Consider the following 22,538-nt stretch of genomic DNA (forward strand, 5'->3'; position numbering starts at 1 on the left):
CGGCGTCGGCAGTAAAGCGGTGCCATTTTTAGCGGTGGTATGCGGCCGAAAAAGGGTTAAAACTGCCCACAAAGCGCCGCGTTGCCAGAGGTATAGCCGCACTGCCCCCATCAATTTGAATGGATAGTAGCGGTGAATACTAGATATAATAGAGAAGCAGGTCATTGGCTCTTATCCACACACACCAAAAACTGCTAAATTTAGTTTGGATATCTAGCTTTTAAAGTGTTTCGGTCATGAAAGGATTAAATAAACTGTCGCACATTTAATAATTTTAACCATAAATACATATAAACCTTTTTTCTTTAATGTTGGCAGCAGATTAGTAAACGTTTCCAGATATGTGCACAGAATAGATGTAAAAGACATTTTGTTCAGAGAATATATGAGCAGCGTTGGTTGGTTGGCAGAAATACAAGTAACCATTAATCTGAAAAATAAGCAAAAACCGCTTTGATGCATAAAATCTGTATAAACCTGCTACATGGCACATGTACAGTGCTTAAAAAAAAAGTGATTTGTTCAGCAAAAAAAGGGAACACAAGTTCTTCCCACTCAAGAACCTGAATCTGAAATGAAGAGCTTTGCAGACAAAGAGCAATGTGCAGAGTCCAGTAGCCCTTGGCAAGCATTTGTATATTGCTGGATCTAGATTATTCAAACCAGACTGGTTGCCATGAGTTCCTGTACTCTGCCACCTCATTTAACACCATGGTGTTATGCGCTACAGGTGCTCTGGAACTTCATGCCCGTCTTTTGCCAGTGACCCAGGACCTCTTGGTTAAGCCCTTTTTGCAGCAGGGGCAGCAGCAGCAGGTTTGACATCCTCAACAGCATCTCTGGGTTCGTTGGGTGGTGGGATCTTCAAGTCAGAGGGCTCTACCCCCCAGATGTCCCGGGCATATTCCTTGATGGTTCTATCACTAGAGAACTTCCCAGATGCTGCAATGTTCTTGATGACAACTTTGGTCCATTCTTTTGGATTCTAGGAGCATAAAAATATCAAGCATAAACCCAAAAATTAAAGTGTAACATACCTACAGTTTAAAAAAAAAAAAAAAAACAACTTAAAAAAAAGTGTTAAAAGTAAAATCAGTCTGTATATGCAGTAAAGCATGCATGTTCTACTTACTGTGGAACCTAAGGGGTTAATCCTCTGCATGGTGTAAAAAGGCTGCTTGATCCTGTATGCACAGATCCTCCCCTCCCTGCACTGTCCCCCTGGACAAGTCTGGATAAGACAGTCCTTGGAGTCAGGCTGCACATGCTCAGTTTGGTGTGTATTGCTAGAGATTTATTCTTGGGGGGGTGCATGTGATCAGCACAGGGCCAATCAGCACTGTCCAGACAGAGTCATGAGCCCTGCAGCCTCATTTGACAGCTCAGTGCAGTATAAATACTCCGAGCTTCACCAGGAACGGAGAAGAAAAAAAAAACAAAAAAAAACACACACACACACACACACACACACACACACACACACACACACACCTGCTGATGGAGAAAAAAGGCATTTAGCAGTTTATATTTACTAAAATAATTGTATTTCCGTGTACTGTGGGAGACCAGATATAGTGAATGCAGGGCCCAGGGTTTAGTAACTTTAAGACTAAAAATGTTTTATTTGTTGTGCCAGAGCAGTACGCTGAAAAGGATCTACCTTTGCCTGGCAAAAATAGTAGTGCACTTCCTGGGGTATAAGGGTGCCTAGGCACGCCTGAGCCTACAGTCTCCTAGCTTTAGGCCTCATGCGCACCGGACATTTTTACAGCAGCCATTTAAATCTGCAGCCAGTAAACTCCCCAGCACATTATCCTAGAACAATGTTGCCAATGCAAACATAGGCTGGGTCATTGTTTGGCAGGGGTGTTTTCTGGCTGGAAAAAAATAAAAAAAATAAAACCCAGAACCAGTGTGTTTTAAGAGATTTTCAGCTGTAAAAATTCTCCAACTGATAGAAGCTTGAAAACTTGGCTATTCAGCATTTATCAGTGTTTGAGCTATAAACTCGAAAATATTTATATATACACACACATATACATATATACACACATATACATATACATATATACACACACACTGCAAAACTCATTCTACAGCAAACACTGAAATTTTTATGTCCAGTGTGCCATGAGGCCTTATATCTGCAGTGTGAGATTAAAGGTACTGCTGCATTGGACTGTTAATCTCAGATTTGGTGATGTCACTACTGTGCACCGTTCTCCTTCCTGGAAGGTCTGACATGAGGAAGCAAAGCCCTGCCTCTACCAAGAGGGCCACCTTCACACAGACCCTGTGCAAGGCATGAGAAGGTCATAAAATGAGGAAAAGATCAGCTACAAAAAAAAAAAAAAGGAAACCCCCAGGCAATCATGTGGTCTATGACTTCTGCCTGCCTTTTTAGGACACTTCCAGCATTTATTAAATTGCTAGCAAAAAAAATAAATATAAAAAACACTTTCTGCAATTGGAGAGGGGATATCGTGCTATTCAACCACCCCTTCCCCCATATCAGAAAAAAATACAAGGCTTTTTCTGAATGGGAGGAGGTGTACAAAGTGCAACCTATCAGTGTACTACAGTTGAAGCTACAAATCCAGCCCAGGACATTCAGTGCTTGCAGTAATGTGGAGGCTGAACGAAGGGGGGGGGAAAAAAAAAAAGAAGTTTAATGCAGCAGCCAAAACTGGGGTTACCCAGACTTGGGGAGGTAATTTTTACACTGCAAATTTACATGACTTCAGCTGTAATCTTTAAAGGAACTCCTTACAAGTTCTCAGGGAACCCATGAAATAATTCTGGTTTAAAGCTCATGGTGTGTTAGTGCACTGGTGCTCACGGGCAACATAACACTTCAATGCATTTGTGTTTGGCAGCAACACTAACATTGCATTGAAGTTCAGTACAAAAATTTACTTCTAACCTTGAACTCCAATGATGTTGTCTAAGCTCTGATCTACTATGCTTTATGTGCAATTAAAACACAGGCAATGGCTTTACAAGCCTTTTAACCCCTTCCGTCCCAAGCCTTTTTCTGATATTTGTTGCTTACAAGTTAAAATCCGTATTTGCTAGAAAATTTAGAACACACACACACACACACACGTCTTTCAAAAGCAATTTTGGGGAAAAAAATAAAATAAAACACCACAGTAGTTAGGCCAATGTGAAAGAAATAGATTGTCCAACAGGTCATGCTTTAAAAATTGTGCACACTTGTGGAAGGGCAACAAACTACAGTACTTAAAAAAAAAAAAAAAAATCTCCATAGGCGCTTTAAAAGTTTCTACACGTTACCAGTTTAGAGTTAGAGGAGGTCTTGCACGAGAATTATTGCTCTCACTAATGATCGCAGCGATACCTCACATGTGTGGTCTGAACACCGTGTACATTTGTGGTCATGACTTATGCATTAGCTTCTGCTAGCAGAGGGATGGGGTGCTTTCATTTTTTCATATTTAATTTAATTTATTTACACTGTACCTTTAGTTAAAAAAAAATTCCGATCACTTTTTATTACCATCAGAAGGAATGTAATCATCCCTTATGACAGCAATAGGCAGCGACAGGTACGCTTTATGCCGGAAACTGGGGGTCTAAAAGTTTAGCAGTTTTTTATACTGTCATTTTAAAGTCAACGCCTTCAAGTCTTCTGTAAACCAGAAGTGATGTGACACCGCTTTCGGGTTACTAGATCTGAGACCCAAAGCCAATTCCGGCTTAGCTCAGGTCTCTGGCCAGCCAGCAGATGCGCCGGTGTTCTGGCATATTCAGTCTGGCCATCATATAGTGTCCGCCCCGTACTGCGCTTGCACAGTATGGAGCAGAAGAAGCGTTGGAAAATCTCCAAAGTTGAACGGCGCCTGCGCCGTCAGTCAAGGTGGTAGCCCCACCATCCAAGCGGACATAGGGCTGGGAAAATTAGAGGGCCCCTCGCAGGCTCGCTTCGGCCTTGCTGCGCTCGGCTTTTATATTCCAACTCCATGTCCACTTGGATGGTGGGGCTAGAACCTGGACTCAGTGCGCAGGCGCCGTTCATCTTCGGCTATTTTCGGAATCTGTTTGCTGTGTACTGCTCATGCGCAGTACACAGCGGACACCATCCGATGGGGGACAGTATATGATAGGACACCGGCTGATCGCTCGGACCTCGGTACAACCCCTTCAAGCCAAGGCTGCATATTTCTGCATGGCATGAAGGGGTTACATTCTCTTTTTATAAAGCCCTTTGCTTTTTTATTGCCAAATATACATTTTTGCTGTCCTCAAGCATAGTTGTCTCACAGGTAAATATGCAAGATGGCTGGGAGTACAGGTGACAAGTTTCTCCTCATCCCACAATGGGGACGCCAGATGCCAAAAGTAGCACTGGACTGATCTAAACTCACCCCATGGTACTCAAATTACTACTTTGTTGCTCCAGTTGACACTGGTGACCCACACACACACACACACACACACACACCTTGTTTTCTTAAGTTGTGCAAAAGATGCAGCATGTGGGACCCCTGCACATTACCCCTCCTAGCTTACTCAGGCATGCAGAGCGGGAGAGACAGCAGCGCTGAATAGAGGGTGGAAACTGCTGGAGTTAATTTTTCCTATTAACAAGCTAGTGATTTGGTCCAATCACGTGCTGGTTAACTCCAACAGCTCCTGCCCTCTTTTCAGCACTGCCATGTCTCCCCGCCGTGTACAGCCATGTTCTGCTTCCTGCTCTGTTAAGTGACAGCAGAGGTGATCTGGCCCTGGGCATCACCCCCTCTGGTGGGCATAACCTGTGTGGGCCTGCACCCCCATAGAGACACCACCAATGATGGGCAATCTCAGAATCCCCGGTGAACTCCTGTGGAACCCCAGTTGAGAAACCTTCTTTGCGCTATGCAGAATGCAATATGAGCAAACTATGTAGATGGGGGGGGGGGGGGGGGGAGAAGTGGTCATACATGGGCCCCAGCAAAGCTGCACTGTGTGATGTCATAGGTTACTGACCTTGTACAGGGCGCTGACCCTCTCCTGGGCCTTCACATAAGCTTCATAGTCTGCAAATACTTTAAACCTGAAAAAAAAAAAAAAAAAAAAAAAAATTTAAAAAACACTAACAGCAGTGGAATTGCACACAATGGATGATCTCACGTTAAGTTGTGCCGTACATAATCACTTTCCTGGCTAACAGAGGAATCCTTTATATACAGGTCCCTTAATTATTTTCTAAAGCTTAGTCCAATTAGTTACTCACCTATCATGGTTAAAAAGCATGTTGACTAGGTCTTTGAAAAGGTCGGGCTTTGTGGGAGAGAAAAAGCCATTTTGTATCTGGTCAATAACTTTCTTGAGCTCTGGAAGTTTTCGTAATAATCTCGCGCATTGTACCTGAAAAAAGGCAATATCAGTAAGAAAATTTAAAAAAAACCAAACACACACACACACACACACACACACACTTGGTTTGAACCTTTGCGCTAATGTTCAGGGAGGGGAAAAAAACAAATATAAAAAAGTAGGATCAGAGGATGGGAGATTAGCAAGGCAGTGTACAGGAGGTTCGCATAGCAGCGTAACAGGGGGGTAGTTTGTAGGGCAGAGTACAGGAATAGTAGGGCACCACTTTGGGGGTCAGTAGGGCAGAAGACAGGGGTCACTAGTGGCAGGGCACTACAAGAAGCTTTTTCTCCCATCCCTGCAGTGTACAGTCTGAGAAACAGAAGTGCAGCTGCAGTAACCAGCTACACAGTTTGCAGGTTGTAGCGGTGTGTAAGAAAACCCCGATTTGCTCAACAGTGTGTGAGGAGGAGGTCTTGATGTCTTGGCACAGACCGTTCACACTGCAGGGATGGAAAACAGCCAGGCACAGCAACCCCCCCTCGATCCAGCCATGGTGGCCAGGGAGTGGGTGGAAAAAATGTAATGGCTGAGCTACGGTCCAGCGGCAAGTTAAGGTGCCACGGTGCAGCAAAAACTACAGAGGTTGCAATTGGTGGGCAGTACAGGCAACATGGCCTAGGAGCAGCCCATCATGTCTCTGAAAAGTGATAAATGGTAAATGCTTCTCAGAGGGGAGGCAGTGACAACTGCAAGTGTAAATCCCATCAGAGGACTTTCCAGGCTAGTGCCTCCTAAAGTTAGGGCAGCCATGTACCATCTTTACAGCTTAAGAAAATTGCACATTGTAGCTGGTACACTGGAATAATTTAGCCATCTCAGCATCCACATCACTTTCTTCATAAAAAAAAAAAAAAAAAAAAAAAAAACACACAACTTTACATGGATCTAGGTCCACATAGTTATAGTTAGTAAGGTTGAATAAAGACACCAGTCCATCCAGTTCAACATGAGTGAGTGTCTACAATTGTCCCTATCCCTGTACAATGCACACTCACATCGGTCCCTATTCTCAAGGAGCCCACAATCCAAGGTCCCCATTCATATACTAGGGCCAATTTTGGACAGAAGCCAATTAACCTACCTGCATGTCTTTGGATTGTGGGAGGAAACCGGAGTACCCGGAGGGTACAGGGAGAACATGCATACTCCCGGGTAGGTAGTGTCGTGGTTGGGGGATTTGAACCAGCGACCCTTTTTACTGCTAGGTGAGAGTGCTGACCACTACACCACTGTGCCACCCAAATACATAGTGTTGTCACATGGCCAAGATTGCAATTTTAGTATTGTTTCAGATTAGATTTTAAATTTCTCCAACTCCTAGGACAGGCTTTGCCTCAGATAAAAGGGCATATGATAAAGTGGTGTCTACATCACACTTTGGAAACACTTAGAACGTACCCCTTTTTGTCCAGCTCAGCTACATCCTCAACTCTCATTCCAAAGATGAACAGGTTCTCCTCTCCGGCCTCCTCTGCCATCTCCACATTGGCACCATCCATGGTACCAATAGTCAGCGCTCCATTCAACATGAACTTCATGTTCCCAGTGCCAGAGGCCTCAGTGCCCGCTGTAGAGATTTGTTCTGACAAGTCTGTGGCTGGGATCACTGTCAATGCAACACAAGAGATTAGATTTCTGCAATAATGATGGTTCATCATGGAAACTCCTTGAACAGACTCATGCTCACAACAAAAAAATTTACATTTTAAAAACCCACAATCACAGCCAATTTTGGCTAAAGTATATCAGAAATAAAATACAGTCTTAGTCTGTAGGGTTCAATATTGAGTTGGTCCGCCCTTTGCAGCTATAACGGCTTCAACTCTTCTGGGAAGGCTGTGCACAAGGTTTAGGAGGGTGTCTATGGGGAACGTTTGACCATTCTTCCAGAAGAGCATTTGTGAGGTCATGTAGGATGAGAAGGTCTGGCTCGCAGTCTCCGCTCCAATTCATCCCAAAAGGTGTTCTAAATCGGGTTGAGGTCAGGACTTTGTGCAGAAGGGAACTCTAAAAGGCGTCAACATGTGAATAAAATTTTGTTCCAATACAACTGTGCACCAAGCAAGGTCTATTAAGACATGGATGAGCGAGTTTGTGCAGGCCAGTCAGTTTCCTCCACCCCAGAGTCCTGACCTCAACCTAATAGAACACCTTTGGGATGAACTAGAGCAAAGACTGAGCCTGGCATCACAAATGCAATTCTGAAAGAATGGTCAAACATTCCCATAGACACCTAAACCTTGGACAGCCTTCCCAGAAGAATTGAAGTGGCTGTAGCTACAAAAGGGTGGGCCAACTATATTGAACCCTACGGACCAAGGCTGGGATGCCATTAAAGTTTGTGTATGTATATATGTACACATACACAATATTTTTTTTTTTTATTATGAGCCTGCTCAATTACTCCTGAACTGCAGTTTGGTTTGGGTATACTTATTCCAAATTTTGAACCTCAGCATCAGTCTGACTGGACTATATTGTGTTTGGCCTGGCCATAGGGGGGCGCTGTCTCTTCTGGCGAGTATGATAACAGTCTGGTTGGGTGCTTTAAAATGACTTTCTCTTGGAGCCCAACCCAGTGGGAGTGTCACTCTTACTGTGCTTTCTGGGAGAGGGTACTTAAGATGCGGATGTCGCGTGGTTTGGGGTTTCCGGTCCAGAAGTCTGACTCCATGGTCCTGGTCCTCCTGACCACCCCCCAGGAAGGCTATGGCCTGGGGTGCAGATCCACCTGACTTTATGTCTCGGGGCTGGCTAGCCTGAGGCAAGGAAACTAAGGAAAGGATTCGGAGGTGGTCCGGTTTTAAATTCTGTCTGGAATGCATAAAAAAAAACAAAAAAACCCCACCAACACCTTTCTCCTTATAATATAATCTTAAAAACACTTTTCCCTCATGTTCCACCATTTACGGAGGGGGGTCTCAAACTGGTGGCCCTCTAGCTAAAACCTGGAGCACACCGCACCAGATTGTGTGTGCTCCAGTTTTAGCCGAGGAAGGCCGTATCACGGGGGTCTCAAACTGGTGGCCCTCCAGCTGTTGTAGAACTACAAGTCCCATGAGGCATTGCAAGGCAGACAGTTATAAGAATGGCTCCCACAGGCAGAGGCATGATGGAACTTGTAGTACCGCAACAGCTGGAGGGCCATTAGTTTGAGACCCCCCCTGATATGGCTTTCCTTGTCTAAAAGGATGTGCTAAAACTGGCGCACACGGTAAAAAAAAATAATCAGGTACAGCTGTGTGTAGTAGCCAATCAGCTTCTAACTTCAGCTTGTTCAATTAAGCTTTGACAATAAAAGCTGGAAGCGGATTGGTGCAGCTCCGCATAGAAACCAGATTGTGCGTGTGCTCCAGTTTTAGTAAATCTTTGATACAAATAGGCCCTTAAAGGAAAGATTTTCCTGTGCACGGGTGACTTCCTGTGTGACGATTCTACAGACTATCCCATCTTCCCAACAGCTCTAGGACAAACCTTTTTCTGCCAGAGAGACCCTGTAATTCTCCAGGTAAATGACTTTCAGCTTGTTCCCCACTAATGGGTCATTGTTCACAATCTCCCCCACAGCGGTGATGAGTTTTATGATCATCTTTGCCATGTGATACCCTGGAGCAGCCTGAAATCACAGAAAAAAAGTCAACATTGGGTTAACATTGCAACTAGTGTGTAACTTACATTTCCTTTTCAGCCATGAATGAGACCAGCAATTTAAAAGTGGTTGGAAACCCTTACAACCAACTTTGACCTACAGGTAAGCCTAGATTAAGGCTTACCTGTCCAAGAAACCGTGTAGGTTTAGGAGATATTTGCCGAAAGACAGGCACCGCTCTCTACGGCGCATGCGCGTAGACAGCGGTACACAGGCGCACTGAGCGCGGCACCCATCAACGGCGATATGCCACGAGTGGCGGCTCCCGTGCGCATGCGCGGGAGTGACGTCATCGCCGAATGACAGCGGCGAGACCCACCGAGAAGATGGATGCTCCGGACTACAGGGGACAGCGGTGACTTCGCTGGCTCCTGTGTCAGGTAAGTGACACATAATGGGCTACTATGCGATGTGATGCATAGTAGTCCATTATGCTTCGCAGGGAATGAAAGAGGAAGTAAACCCATCAGGGTTTACTTCCTCTTTAATAGCGCCTGCATAGCACCTGTAAAGGCCTCTGTTTTGGGGAAAAAACAAAAAAAACTTTGGACGATGACACCAATAAAGTCCTTTAGAAAGGTTTTTTATTTGCAGGGGTAACATCAAACAACACAGTCTCATATGGGAACAGAGGGCAAGGGTGAAGAAGCTCAGGCACCTTGAACTGCTAATCATTAGAAAGTCTCTAATGCAACCCAGAGAGTAGCCACTCGCAGCTGGGCACTTCAAAGCTGAACAAATCTCTAGCCAGAGATTATGGCAGTCAGCACCTTAATCCGGAACTTTCCAAGTCTCTGACCTTGAATAAATTTGCAACCGGAAGTGAACAGGAACCTTTCCTCAGTATCTGGAACGATCTGTCTCCTTGGCGTTCTGGAACGTTCTGTCTCCTCCTACTGGAAAAGCGTGGATTAATTAGTGTCCTTGACAACCCAGCAACCAGGCACTTCTCAGGATGCCAGCTTGTTGGCCGTGCTCTGAAGAGTCCTCCCCCGGTCACTTCCATGAGCTGTGGTTCCCCTCCATGTTGAGAGCACGCCTGGACGCCTTGAATCCTCCCTCAGTTATGCTCCTCAGACCAGCCGGTTCCCCACCCCAGACCAGGCGGGTCTAATGGGGCTAGTGAAACTTACCGTGTTGCAAGGTGGCACACGCTCCCGTGACCCCTCGTGGGGCTACCCCGGTTTGGATTCAGGAACAGGCAGCTATGACCTAACAAACCCCGAACCCGTGACTTCAGCCTTTTAACCAATAGTCAATAAGACCCCATATCTCACCTCTAGGCTGGGAAGGAAGAAAGAAAAAAAAAAAAAAAGATCCAGGCTTCCTAGCCAAATCAGCGCCGTTAATTTGAATACAGAGGCTGGGCGTGATGTCATAACATCCGATCATAGAGACTCCGGGGACGATCTGGTCCACCGGAAATCTCTATGGTAACTTCCGGGGGCCGGCGGATCCTGTGACCGACTCACCGATGGAAGCGGCGAGTCGGTAGAAGCACCGGAGGGCGGCGGGAGGGGGGGCGTCCCCTCCCGCCGCCCGTAAGAATGATCAAGTGGCGGAACAGCCGATATGATCGTTCTTATGGTGCAGGGAATCGCCGGCTGAAAACGCCGATATCTGAATGATGTCTGGCCTCAGGCATCATTCAGATATAACCACCGAAAGCCCATGACGTCAATAGACGTAGTATGGGCGCCAAGTGGTTAAGTACCCTTTCCCCAGAATCCCTCAGCGGGGCCAGGCGCACCCAATGATTGGCTTCAGGGGAACGCTGATACTCAAAGCGCCCAACCAGGCCTGGTTCTGAGCCTGTCATGTGCACCTAACTGTACACATGACCAGGCAGAACCCTAACACAGCCCAGCCAAACTGATGTCAAAGTTAAACTTACACAATCAACCCTCAGAACCCCGTTACTGTTTTGAGGAAAAAACTAAAAATGTGTACATAGCGGACACCTTGTCAAAAGTTTCGCCGCTACGTATGGATCAAAAATGTGTTGAAGTGTACAAAAAAAAAAACACCACACACCCCCCTGGAATATGCAATCAGGCCTAAATCAGCTCATTTAAAATGCAAGACATTTGTCTGCATGGGCAGATCATAGTTGTGGCAGTGGAGCCGAGAGCAGCCTGTGTGTCAACACTATGGGGTTGATTTACTAGAACCAGAAGTGTAAAATCTGGCACAGCCTTCCATAAAAACCAGCTTATAGTGATCATTTTCAAAACACACATTATTCATAATTGCCCCCCCCATTTTTTTTTTTTTTTAAGTGATCAAACTCCCTCTGTTCATAGCTGCATAAGAGCTGGGGGAGGAGAAGCAGTAGTACACTGAGCTTCCCAGTGAAAGGCTGTGCAGCAGGGGTGTGTCAGGACAAGTCTGATCATTGGAGGAGAGTAAACCGAGCTCCCAGCATAGCTAGGGGGCCGACCATGCTGTTCTCTCCTGCTTAGTGTGGTCCGTTTTTATAAGGATAGCAGAGGGACCGGTAGGAACACCAGGGATTTCACACAAAGGAATCAAGGAGAACAGGAGACTCTCATACAAGTACATAGCACAGCAGGCACATATCAGGAATATGAAAAGTTGGAGGTAACAAACTGAAGTTAAAAGCCAAGTGGCTACCATGCACAGCGGCACCAGATTTTGCACGCTTCAGTTTTAGCAAGGCTCCATTCACACGCGTGTCTCGTCATGCAACTTTGGACAAGTCGCACGACAAGCACCAGCCCAGTATTTCAATGGAAGCCATTCATTTTTTTGTTGATCACACTTAGTCACAGCGAGTAAATAAAATCCCAAATTTTGTATACCGTATATACTCGAGTATAGGCCGACCCGAATATAAGCCGAGGCCCCCAATTTACCCCCAAAAAAACTGGCAAACTTATTGACTCGTGTATAAGCCGAGGGTGAGACATGCCCGTCCATCCCTGTGTGTCCGTCCATCCCTGTGTGTCCGTCCATCCCTGTGTGTCCGTCCATCCCTGTGTGTCCGTCCATCCCTGTGTGTCCGTCCATCCCTGTGTGTCCGTCCATCCCTGTGTGTCCGTCCATCCATCCCTGTGTGTGTCCATCCATCCATCCATCCCCGTGTGTGTGTGTCTCCATCCATCCATCCATCCATCCCCGTGTGTGTGTGTCTCCATCCATCCCTGTGTGTGTGTATCCATCCCTGTGTGTGTATCCATCCGTGTGTGTGTGTGTGTGTGTGTGTGTGTGTGTGTGTGTGTGTGTGTGTGTGTGTGTGTGTGTGTGTGTGTCCAGCCTACCTGTGTCCCGAGCCTTTGTCCCCGAGCCTCCGTCCCGTGCCTTGCCTCCTTGCCGCCGTGCCGCCGTGCCTTGCCTCCGTCCCGTCCCGTGCCGTCCCGTCCCGTGCCGTGCCGTGCCGTGCCTTGCCTCCGTCCCGTGCCCTCTTCGTCGGCGCCTCGGCGGCCATTGTAAAATTCAAAAGCTGCGCCGCCGCCTTCGCCTGTGATAGGCGGAACACTGAATTTCCCAGCAGCCTGTGTTCCGCCTATCACGTACATCGTATCATCCTCGTCCGTAGTACGAGGATGATACGATGTCCGTGATAGGCGGAACACAGGCTGCTGGGAAATTCAGTGTTCCGCCTATCACAGGCGAAGGCGGAGCCGGAGGCGCGCTTTTTGAATTATAGAATGGCCGCTGTCTGTCTGCTCGACACGCTGATCGAGCGGGCAGACAGCGATGACTCGAGTATAAGCCGAGGGGGGCACTTTCAGCCTCAAAAAAGAGGCTGAAAATCTCGGCTTATACTCGAGTATATACGGTATATAGGATTGTGTCTTATAATAAAAATTTCCAGTCAGTGGAGTCAAATGGAACAATGCAGACACGGATCATTTTGGCAATTTATCCCATTTCAGGTCACCGGAGTGGATGATCCATTGCTTTGACTACGCTACATATTCAACCTAAACGTGGAATGAATCCGAATACTAAATCACAACATTTGGTTACCTTTCCACCAATTATAACGGTCCTTGGAACAAATTCCTTTGTGGGGTTTTCTTTAATACCTGTGAAAAAAAAAAAAAAAAAAAGACAAAAAAGTTGAACACAGCAGCGTCTGAGAGATAAACTACTACCACCTCCATCCTCCGCTGTCACGCATTAGCAGAGAATGCAAGAAGGTTTAATTAGCCATGTAATGGATATTGTAGATTAGAGGTCTGGGAGGAACCTGCTCAGCTATGACATGAAGAGGTGGCCCAAATGTGCCAATGTTTATAGTCAGTATGTTCAGAGATACCTTAACAGCAAATTGCTTTTCAAAACAGGATTTTTTTTGCTGCTGAAATTGTGGGTTGAATAGTTTTTTGGATCTAAACCAGAGGTCTCTATACTTTCTAAACAAAAAAAAACAGAGTTTACTATCCTTCAGACTTTAGGACGGGTGCACTGTGGCCATTCGGAGTTAATTTTCCTGGCGTCAGGAAGGTTAAACAATGCATCTCTCCCCCTTTCCCCACCCCCATATCAGCACCCCTGGGAGGAATAGGGGGCCCCCCATATCAGCACCCCTGGGAGGAATAGGGGGCCCCCCATATCAGCACCCCTGGGAGGAATAAGGGCCCCCTTATTCCTCCCAGGGACAGATATGGGCATGAAGGGGCCCCCTTATTCCTCCCAGGGACACAGATATGGGCAAGGAGGGGACCCTCTTATTCCTCCCAGGGACACTGATATGGGCAGGAGGGGACCCTCTTATTCCTCCCAGGGACACCGATATGGAGGCCACCCCCTCCATATTAGTGTCCATGGGAGGAATAAGGGCCCCCTCCTGCCCATATCAGTGTCCCTGGAAGGACTAGTGTCTTGCATTAGTGGGAGGAAGAGTGCCCCAAGGGCCAGATAAAAAGGCAAGAAAAGGGCTGCAGTTTGGAGTCCACTGATCTAAACCCAAGAACAGAAACTCCAGCAAACTAGAAACCTCTCCATTGCTGTGGGGCTGTGTGCATTAGAAGGGTTAGCCACTTGCTTAGGTCTAGGGAACATGTTAAAGTAGGTTCTTACCCCATCCTCCACACTGCTAGACTGGTCCCCACACCCTTTTCTTCCCCCCCAGTCTAAGGTCCCGACAAAGACCAATGCAGAGCCCATAGCACCTATATTGAACATGATGACCCTGAAGGACAGTCTACTGCTGCAGCACGGGGAGGGGGTAGGGAGAGCACCGCCTCCTGCAGTATTTGAGGGTCGGGTAGGTAAATTTACTTTTGTGCTCCTCCAGTACTAGGGTGACAACTTTCACCCAGTGTATAGGTCTGGGGGTGCAACATTGTTACCCCAGGATAGAAGAAGGGTTAAATCAGGCAGTAAGGAGGAGACTGCCTGTCAAAATGACCAAAACAAAAAATAGGGTTGGCTGGGAATCACTTTTCAGAGGGCGTAAATGGGCCCCAAGGATGAATATTGGGGGTACTCACGGTTGTACATGGTGACGATATGGAGGCAGTTGAGTAACTGTCTCTTGTACTCATGAATCCTCTTCACTTGCACATCAAACATGGAAGCCGGATTCAACTTCATCTTGTATTCCTTCTCCAGGTACTGAATAAACTTCAATTTGTTTTCCTGGAAACAGAAAACCAAAAGCTCTAGTCTAGTAGATCTCACCTCTCCTCAGAGGAGGCCGGTCATGTTAGGCATTTGTAGGCTTCCTCCATAAGGCAAGGTGCCGGGACCCCTTCCCATAATGGAGTAAATCTGGTCTGGTTACTACACTTCCCCCCACAATGGTCACATCTCTGGCCTTTCCAATCAATCTGTACCACTTACCTCTTTCACCTTCGACACGTCTCTAATGAACACATTGTCATCAACAAACTTATTCAGCTTGGTCAGTTGGCTCAAATCCTTGACATAAGTCTCCCCAATTTTCTGAAACACAAGAAATCAGCAAACTTCGTTTTATAGACCAAAAATCAGCATAGCAAGAGGAAAAAGGTAAATATGAGATGGAATAATTACCTCCGCTATAAGTTCTGCAAGACCCGGATTACACAGCAGCAACCATCGGCGAGGTGTGATTCCGTTGGTCTTGTTCTGGAACTTATCTGGCTCCAGCTCACTGAAATCTTTAAATCTAAAAACAGAATATATAAAATATAACTATGCAGCATATCCATCTCATACAAGTCTATAGACAGCCACCTAGTGGGCACTAGTATGGCAACCATCTTCCCCATACATAGAAGAAATGCATTTAAAGTGGTTGTAAACCCTTACAAACCACTTTGACCTACAGGTAAGCCTAGATTAAGGCTTACCTGTAGGTCCAAGAAATATCTCCTAAACCTACACGGTTTAGGAGAGATTACCAAAAAGACAGCCACCACTGTGTACGGCGCATGCATCGTAGACAGCGACGCGCAGGCACACTGGGCAGGCCGCAGATCACGCCCTCCCCCCTTTGGGTTTACAACCACTTTAAGTAAAGCTTTTTCCATGAAGTTTTTAAATTGACATTTTACCTATTCTATAAATCTATTTTATAAACAGATTTTGTACAGGGTGCACTACACAGTATTCCCAGATCACCATGGGTTCTCCAAAGAGAACAAAAGCTGTTCTTTCTCGACTCCCTAGAGGGGGGGGGGGGGGGGGGGGGGGGAGGGAAACAGGCGAGAGAAAGAGTTACTGTTCCAAGTCAGTTTAGCATGGGCTACAAATAAAATCAAGACTTTAAGCAAAGCAGTTGAGGATAAATTTGGTAAACATGTTAAACAGCCAAGATTGCCACCCTCCTGGCTCAAAATCTGAAAATCACCACGAGGTCCTGATTACATGCTGGGCTAGGTTTCAGAAAGCAGGGCAAGCAATGCTGTTTGACAGATAAAAAAAAAAAAAAAAACTGAAACACTTAGGTAAACCTGTTCAATTGCTTGGTGACAAATTTGCTAAACAGCCAATCACATGGCAGCAACTCAATGTATTTAGGCATCTAGATGTGATGACAACGTGTTCATACTGAGCATCAGAATAAGGGATTTAAGGGACTATGAATGTGGCATGGTTGTTGGAGCCAGACAGGCTGGTCTGAGTATTTCAAAAACTGATCTACTGGGATTGTCACAAACGACCATCTCTCGGGGTTTACAGAGAATGGTCTGAAGAAGAAAATATCCAGTAAGCTGCAGTTGTGTGGAGGAAAATGCCTTAGTGATGTCAGAGAATGGGCAGACTGGTTCGAGATGATAGAAAGACAACAACAAATCAAAAAAATAAAAAAATAAATAAAACTCGTTACAACGAAGGTATGTACAATACCATCTCTGAATGCACAACACATCCAACTATGAAGGAGATGGGCGACAGCAGCAGAAGACGGCATTGGGTGCCCCTCCTGTCAGCCAACCAGGAAACTGAGGCTACAATTAACACAGGCTCACCAAAATTGGAGAATAGATTAGAAAAATGTTTCCTGGTCTGATGAGTCAATTTCAGCTGTGACATCCAGATGGTCGGGTCAGAATTTGGTGTAAACATAAAACCATGGATCCATCCCGCCTTGTATCAATGGGTCAGGCTGGTGGTGGGGGTGTAATGGTTTGGGGGATATTTTCTTGGCACACTTTGGGCCCCTTGGTACCAATACAGCATTGTTTAAATGCCACAGCCTACCTGAGTATTGTTGGTGACCATGTCCATCCCTTTAAGACTACAGTGTCCCCATCTTCTGATGGCTCCTTCCAGCAGGATAATGCCCCATGTCACAAAGCTCAAAACATCTCACCACTGGTTTCTCAAACATGACAATGAGGTCACTGTACTCCAATGGCCTCCAGTGTTACCAGATCTCATCCAATAGAGCGCCTTTGGGATGTGGTGGAATGGAGGATTGGCATCATGGATGTGCAGCAACTGATGCCGTCATGTCAATAGGGACCAAAATCTAAGGAATGTTTCCAACACCTTGTTGAATCTATGCCACAAAGAATGAAGCCAGTTCTGAGGGCAAAAGGGGGTCCAACCCGGTACTAGCAAGGTGTACCCAATAAAGTAGAGTGTGAGATCCCCATGAACTTACACTTGAGTTTTCACAATGTCAGAGTGGATTTTGGCCACCCCATTGACTGCGTGAGAGCCGACAATGCACAGGTGAGCCATGTTGATCCGCTTTATGCCATCTTCTTCAATCAGCGACATACGTCTGACGCGGTCTAAGTCATTGGGGTAGAGGGCGCCGATCCGCTGAAATGCAACAGAAATTAATATATATAAATATATATATATATATATATATATATATATATATATATATATATATATATACACACACACATATACACACACACACACACCTGTTGATTTTAAATATCATGGTCAGGCAGATAATCAGGATAGAGCTGCTATGAAAGGAAACCTGTCACAACAATGTATTGGCTGCCACTTCCGACTACAGCCAATCAATGCAAGCCGACCACCTGTCATATTTGGCATCAATACAGAAGTACCGGTATATGGCAATCAGATTTTTTTGCCGCATGCATGTTCTGATTTAAGTACAGAAATCGGAGAGCCAGGCAATCACATAAAAAAAAAAAAAAAAAAATGATATAACAAGCCAGGAATGGCTGCCCCCTTGCTTCTGACAGGTGACATTTAAAATGAAGAGATTGTGTAAGTGAAGATCTGGATCTTGGAGAGGGAATTCTTACATCCAGGTGCCTCTGGTTTATTTCATAGATGATCTCCAGGTGTCGGGGAAGCAGCTTTGCCACCAGGTCCACTGGCCAACGCTCCAGAGCCTCGGGCAACACCGTGTGGTTCGTGTAGGCAAAGGTCTTCTTTGTGATTTCCCAGGCCTAAGAGGCAGAAAAATAAATATAGATCTATACATGACTAAAAAGAAAATTTACCAAAACAAGGGGTTGGTGCAATAACAGACCCAGAATTGTCACCCTGCCCAACCCAAAACATTCCCCAACTAGACAGGTGCTGTTCGGTTCGTATTGAAATTCTGATGAATTTTTAGTTATTTGGAAATTCAAATGTATCCGAATTTCAATAGCAGCAAGTTTAACTGAACCTGAAATAAAATGTGACAGTTTAAATGGTTTTCGAATCAAACAGAAAATTTCCTAAGAGAATAAAATAGAAGAGACTATAGGAGCGAAAAACAGAACAAGTAAAAAAAAGTGAATAAAATAACCATCTTCTGGAACAAAACAACCACCACCAACAACCACCCACCACCACCACATAAAAAATAAATAAAACCACAAAATTGGAATTTCAGAAGATCGATATAGATCGGAAAAGAGAATAGACTGAATAATAAAAAACAGTTTTCTGAAAATTCTAATTGAAAAAGAAAAATAAAATAAAAAGTTCTATTTAAAAATAGAATATAACAATCTTCCAAAATTTGAATAGGATTTCAAATGAAATTTTGATTAGAGATTAGATTAACCCTTTCATGACTGAGCCTATTTCTGACATTTGGTGTTTAAATCCATATTTTTTGCTAGAAAATTACTTAGAACACACTTTTTAGCAGAGAATCTGGAGAATAAAAAAGGCAATTGTAACATTTTATGTCACATGGTATTTGTGCAGCGGTGTTTTAAATGCAACTTTTTTTGAAAAAATAAATAATTCATAACAGTATAGTTATCCCAATTTATTTTGTATAATGTGAAAAATGTTACGCCAAGTAAATGGATACCAAACATGTAACGCTTTATAATTGCACGCACTCGTGCAATGGTGACAAACTATGGTACATAAAAATCTCCATAGGCGACGCATTACATTTTTAATGGTTACCAGTTTAGCGTTACAGAGGTGGTCTAGTGCTAGAATTATTGCTCTGACGATTGTGGCGATACCCCACATGCGATTTGAACACTGTTTACTGGAGGCTCAGTCAGAGCGGCGGGAAGTCCCCTCTCACTCTTCAGGGATAACAGTCGAGCGGCAGCACAGTGGTGTAGTGGTTAGCACTTTCACCTAGCAGCAATAGGGTTGCTGGTTCAAATCCCAACCACGACACTACCTGCCTGGAGTTTGCATGTTGTGCCTGCGTGGGTTTCCTCCGGGTACTCCCGTTTCCTCCCACACTCCAAAGACATGCAGGTAGGTTAATTAGACCCTGTCCAAAAAAGAAGCCGGTAATATGTGTATGTCAATGTTGTAAGTGTGTCGGGACCCTACAGGTTAAAGGACCGCATAATAGCTGCAGATGGACACCGGTGGCAAGAAAGTGCCCTGAGGTGATTCAGTTTGCATAGGTAGCGCTATACAAGTCATTCATTCATATCCCTGGAAAGCCGATCACCGGCTCAAAAAAAAAAAAAAAAAAAAAAACACACACACACACACACACACACACACAGGGATTATCCCTGTATAACCCCCAAAAACCAAGGCTGCATATTAGCATACGCTTGGTGGGAAGGGGTTAAAATCTATTTGAACAAAAAGAATGCAGAAATCCAAGGACGCTAAAACTTTTGTTTTGCACATGTCTAGTCACAACAGCACTAAAATACTCAATATGCTTAGAGAAACTCCTGCTCTGGATCTACTGAAAGGGAGCACCAGCAGACCCAATTCTGAAAAAAAAAAAAAAAAAAAAAAAAAAAAATCTGGAGTTTCCACATTTTAAATCTGCAGAATATGAGCATTTCATGGTTTCTGGCAGTTGTATTTTTTAAAATTCAGCTAAAACCTAAAATGGCAGCCAGTTTTTAAAAAAAAAAAAAAGTACAACTAACGGCAACTTTGTTTTGGACGTAGTGGAGAGAGATAAAAACGCTGTCAGGTTTTTCGGGCTACCTCTGTCCCCATTAGGGAGATTTACCCTCTAGTTCAATGCTAATGTGAAACAGGACACCAAAAAAAAAAAAAATCCCAAACCTTGGATAGTCACCAGAACATTAATAGAGGGGAAACCTCTTCCAATGGCAACCTGGAAAAATAATTTTAAGCAAGTTTCCCTTTAAAAGTGCATTCTATTTTTTTTTTTTTTCCTTTTTTTTTTTTTTTTTTTTTAGTGAGCGCCCCCCCCCCCCCCTCCTTTTCTGTGGTCCACAAACTCTTAATACAGTAATATGCAGCTACAAACTTCAGTTTGCCCAATTTCTTGTACATTTGTGGGCGACTTACCTTTTCCCATGGAAGTTTCTCTATATCCAGGAATATTCTCATCAGTTCTGGGATTCCCAGGGCCGGGTGAGTGTCATTAAGTTGAATGGCCACCTGCAAGATAACCAGTACTGATGATGAATATAGACTGCAAACCAATACCAGAGACCGAGCTAAATGCATTTCATGGGAGCTCATTGTACCTTTTCTGGAAAAGAATCAAACCCGGTCCGGACTGTGTCCCGGCATCCAAATCTGGAGGCTTTGAAGCGCCGTATGATGTCCTGCAGGGAGGCCGCCACCACAAAGTACTCCTGCTTCAGACGCAGTTCCTTCCCTTCAAAAAACTGCCGAAAAACAAAAAACCCAAACAGGTATTAAAAATAAATGTATATGAGGATTAAAAACAAAGAGGGCAAAAATAAAAAAAATTTGCACTTCACAGGCCCCACATACTTGTTCATAATTAGAACCCCAGAAGGAGAGATTAGCCAAGATATCAGAAGCTGATGAGTTTTTACTTTACCGGCTTCCTCAGGATCCAGTACTCGCATAAAGGAATGAGTAGCAGCTGGTGTCTTGGAGGGGGGGGGGGGGTGGTGGGTGCATTGTTAACCCTACCCAACCCCTCCCCCCCCCCCACACACAGCTCCTCATTCCTTTATACAATAGTACTGGGTCCTTTGGAAGCTGGTAAAGTAAAAATGGGTTGGTCGGTAGAATTGCGGGTGGCAGCTTCACAGCAGCGGTGCATCTCAAATAGGATCACCTGTCCGGTGATGGTTCTTAGAACCTGCTACCCGATTGGCTGGGAGAAGAATCAATGCGACAATTGCGAATATTCATTTGCCATTGTCACAATGTTTGAAGCCTATTCGAGCCTCTAATCACGTAAAAATAAAAAATTACACAATATAATGAACCCCACAAAACCTCCATTGGAATCCATGCGTCCCGCATGTAAATTAGGGGCAGTGCCTGTGATGGACGGGTGCCCCGCAAAAACTGATCCCCTTCATAACAGGTCAGAGATTTGTCTAATGCGTCAGTTAACTATCCTCCGACTCAAAACTACCCTGCTGCAAGTTCCAAGGTCTCAGCAGACTTCATGGGAACACCCCATAAAGGGCCCCCTCCTGGGTGCCAAATATTCGGTGTCACCCGCTGGCTGACCTAGGCTTTAGGGCTCTGAAGGCAAATATTTTAGGGTGCTCAGCCCATTATGCAAGAGTACTGGGTAATGAGGAAGCAGTCAAAGTAAATTATGTTAGCCCCTTGATCTCTTGGCCAATCTCTTCTTCTGGGGTTGTAATTCTAAACGAGTAGTACAATTGTATCATGTTGGCCCTCTACTGTATGTGGGGCCTGCAAGGTACAATTTTTCTTTTAACAAAATGAGATTTATAATAAACTTTGTATACATTTTTTTCTATTGAATTGTTTGTCCCATCTGTACCAATAAAGTCCTACTATCAAGTTTTGGTTATTAGAAAACCTATGGATATGGTACATTTGCAAGCAGCCAGATTTTTAATAGAAAGAAAATAAAAATAAAAAAATATATAAAAAGTATAATATCACCCCCCTCGACAGGTTTAAGTAAATCCTTCACAGCACTACCCTGGTAGCCCAACTGGTAACAGTGGGTTGCTGGGGATGCGGTCCGATGGCTCCCCTCAGAGTAGTGCACGGTTGACCATGCTGTTTAGTTTCACCCCTATGCTTTTTTTTTTTTACTGAGTGCACTACCCGGGGATTGGTTGCATGTTATGTAATATTTGACGATGCTGATCTCATTGAATTGTATCTCATTTCCTGTCTCTGTTTTTATTTTATCTTGAATATTGTCATTTTTCTTTGAATTGTGAAACTGTCTCATTTGAAAAAGTAAATAAAGGAATTACAAAAAAAAAAAAAAAAAGTATAATATCTATCCATCTATCAAATATTTTTATAAATTTATATTAAGAAAAATTCTATAAATTGGAGGTGGGTCCCTGTGGTCATTGCAGAGGGGAAGCCACTCACAGAAGTCCCAAAAGATCATGCATTGCAAGCTGCAAATCACCGTAGTAGACAGGGCTGGGTAATTCACTTCTATTGTGCCAAGCTTAAACCAAAGTATGCAATACAAATAATGCTGGAGCTCAGCTTTATCCCTATATACAGGGTGTAAAGCCTAGTACATGATGAGGAAAAATAAAAATTGTATGAAAAATACCAATTTCAAAACGATTGTATGATAATCTGATCAATAGAATACAGCTTGCGTAAAAAAACAAAAAACCACCACACGTAGAAGCACACTATTGATGGAGCCTTCTTTGTGTTCTCTTGTTGCGCAATGCTGCCAAGTCCAATGGGTGCACATTGGTAA

At 44.5% G+C, this 22,538-nt stretch overlaps 1 protein-coding gene across 1 annotated transcript in view; it reads right to left on the reverse strand.

Annotated features, from left to right (window-relative positions):
* Positions 1-285: 285 nt before the first annotated feature.
* Positions 286-22,538, reverse strand: part of PYGL (glycogen phosphorylase L) — a gene marked incomplete in the record, with an annotated part of 37,989 nt that continues 15,736 nt past the window's right edge. Inside the window, 14 exon segments of the mRNA XM_077466786.1 lie at positions 286-985; positions 4,993-5,059; positions 5,240-5,348; positions 5,351-5,373; positions 6,784-6,991; positions 8,860-9,001; positions 13,028-13,086; positions 14,497-14,644; positions 14,849-14,950; positions 15,041-15,155; positions 17,100-17,263; positions 17,731-17,877; positions 20,183-20,275; positions 20,365-20,508. Of these exon segments, the coding sequence (XP_077322912.1) occupies positions 782-985; positions 4,993-5,059; positions 5,240-5,348; positions 5,351-5,373; positions 6,784-6,991; positions 8,860-9,001; positions 13,028-13,086; positions 14,497-14,644; positions 14,849-14,950; positions 15,041-15,155; positions 17,100-17,263; positions 17,731-17,877; positions 20,183-20,275; positions 20,365-20,508 (1,725 nt within the window).

The sequence above is a fragment of the Lithobates pipiens genome, unplaced genomic scaffold (genome assembly GCF_037356315.1).
Source record: "Lithobates pipiens isolate NorthernLeopardFrog02 unplaced genomic scaffold, aLitPip1_a1.2 Scaffold_37, whole genome shotgun sequence".
Lineage (NCBI taxonomy): Eukaryota > Metazoa > Chordata > Amphibia > Anura > Ranidae > Lithobates > Lithobates pipiens.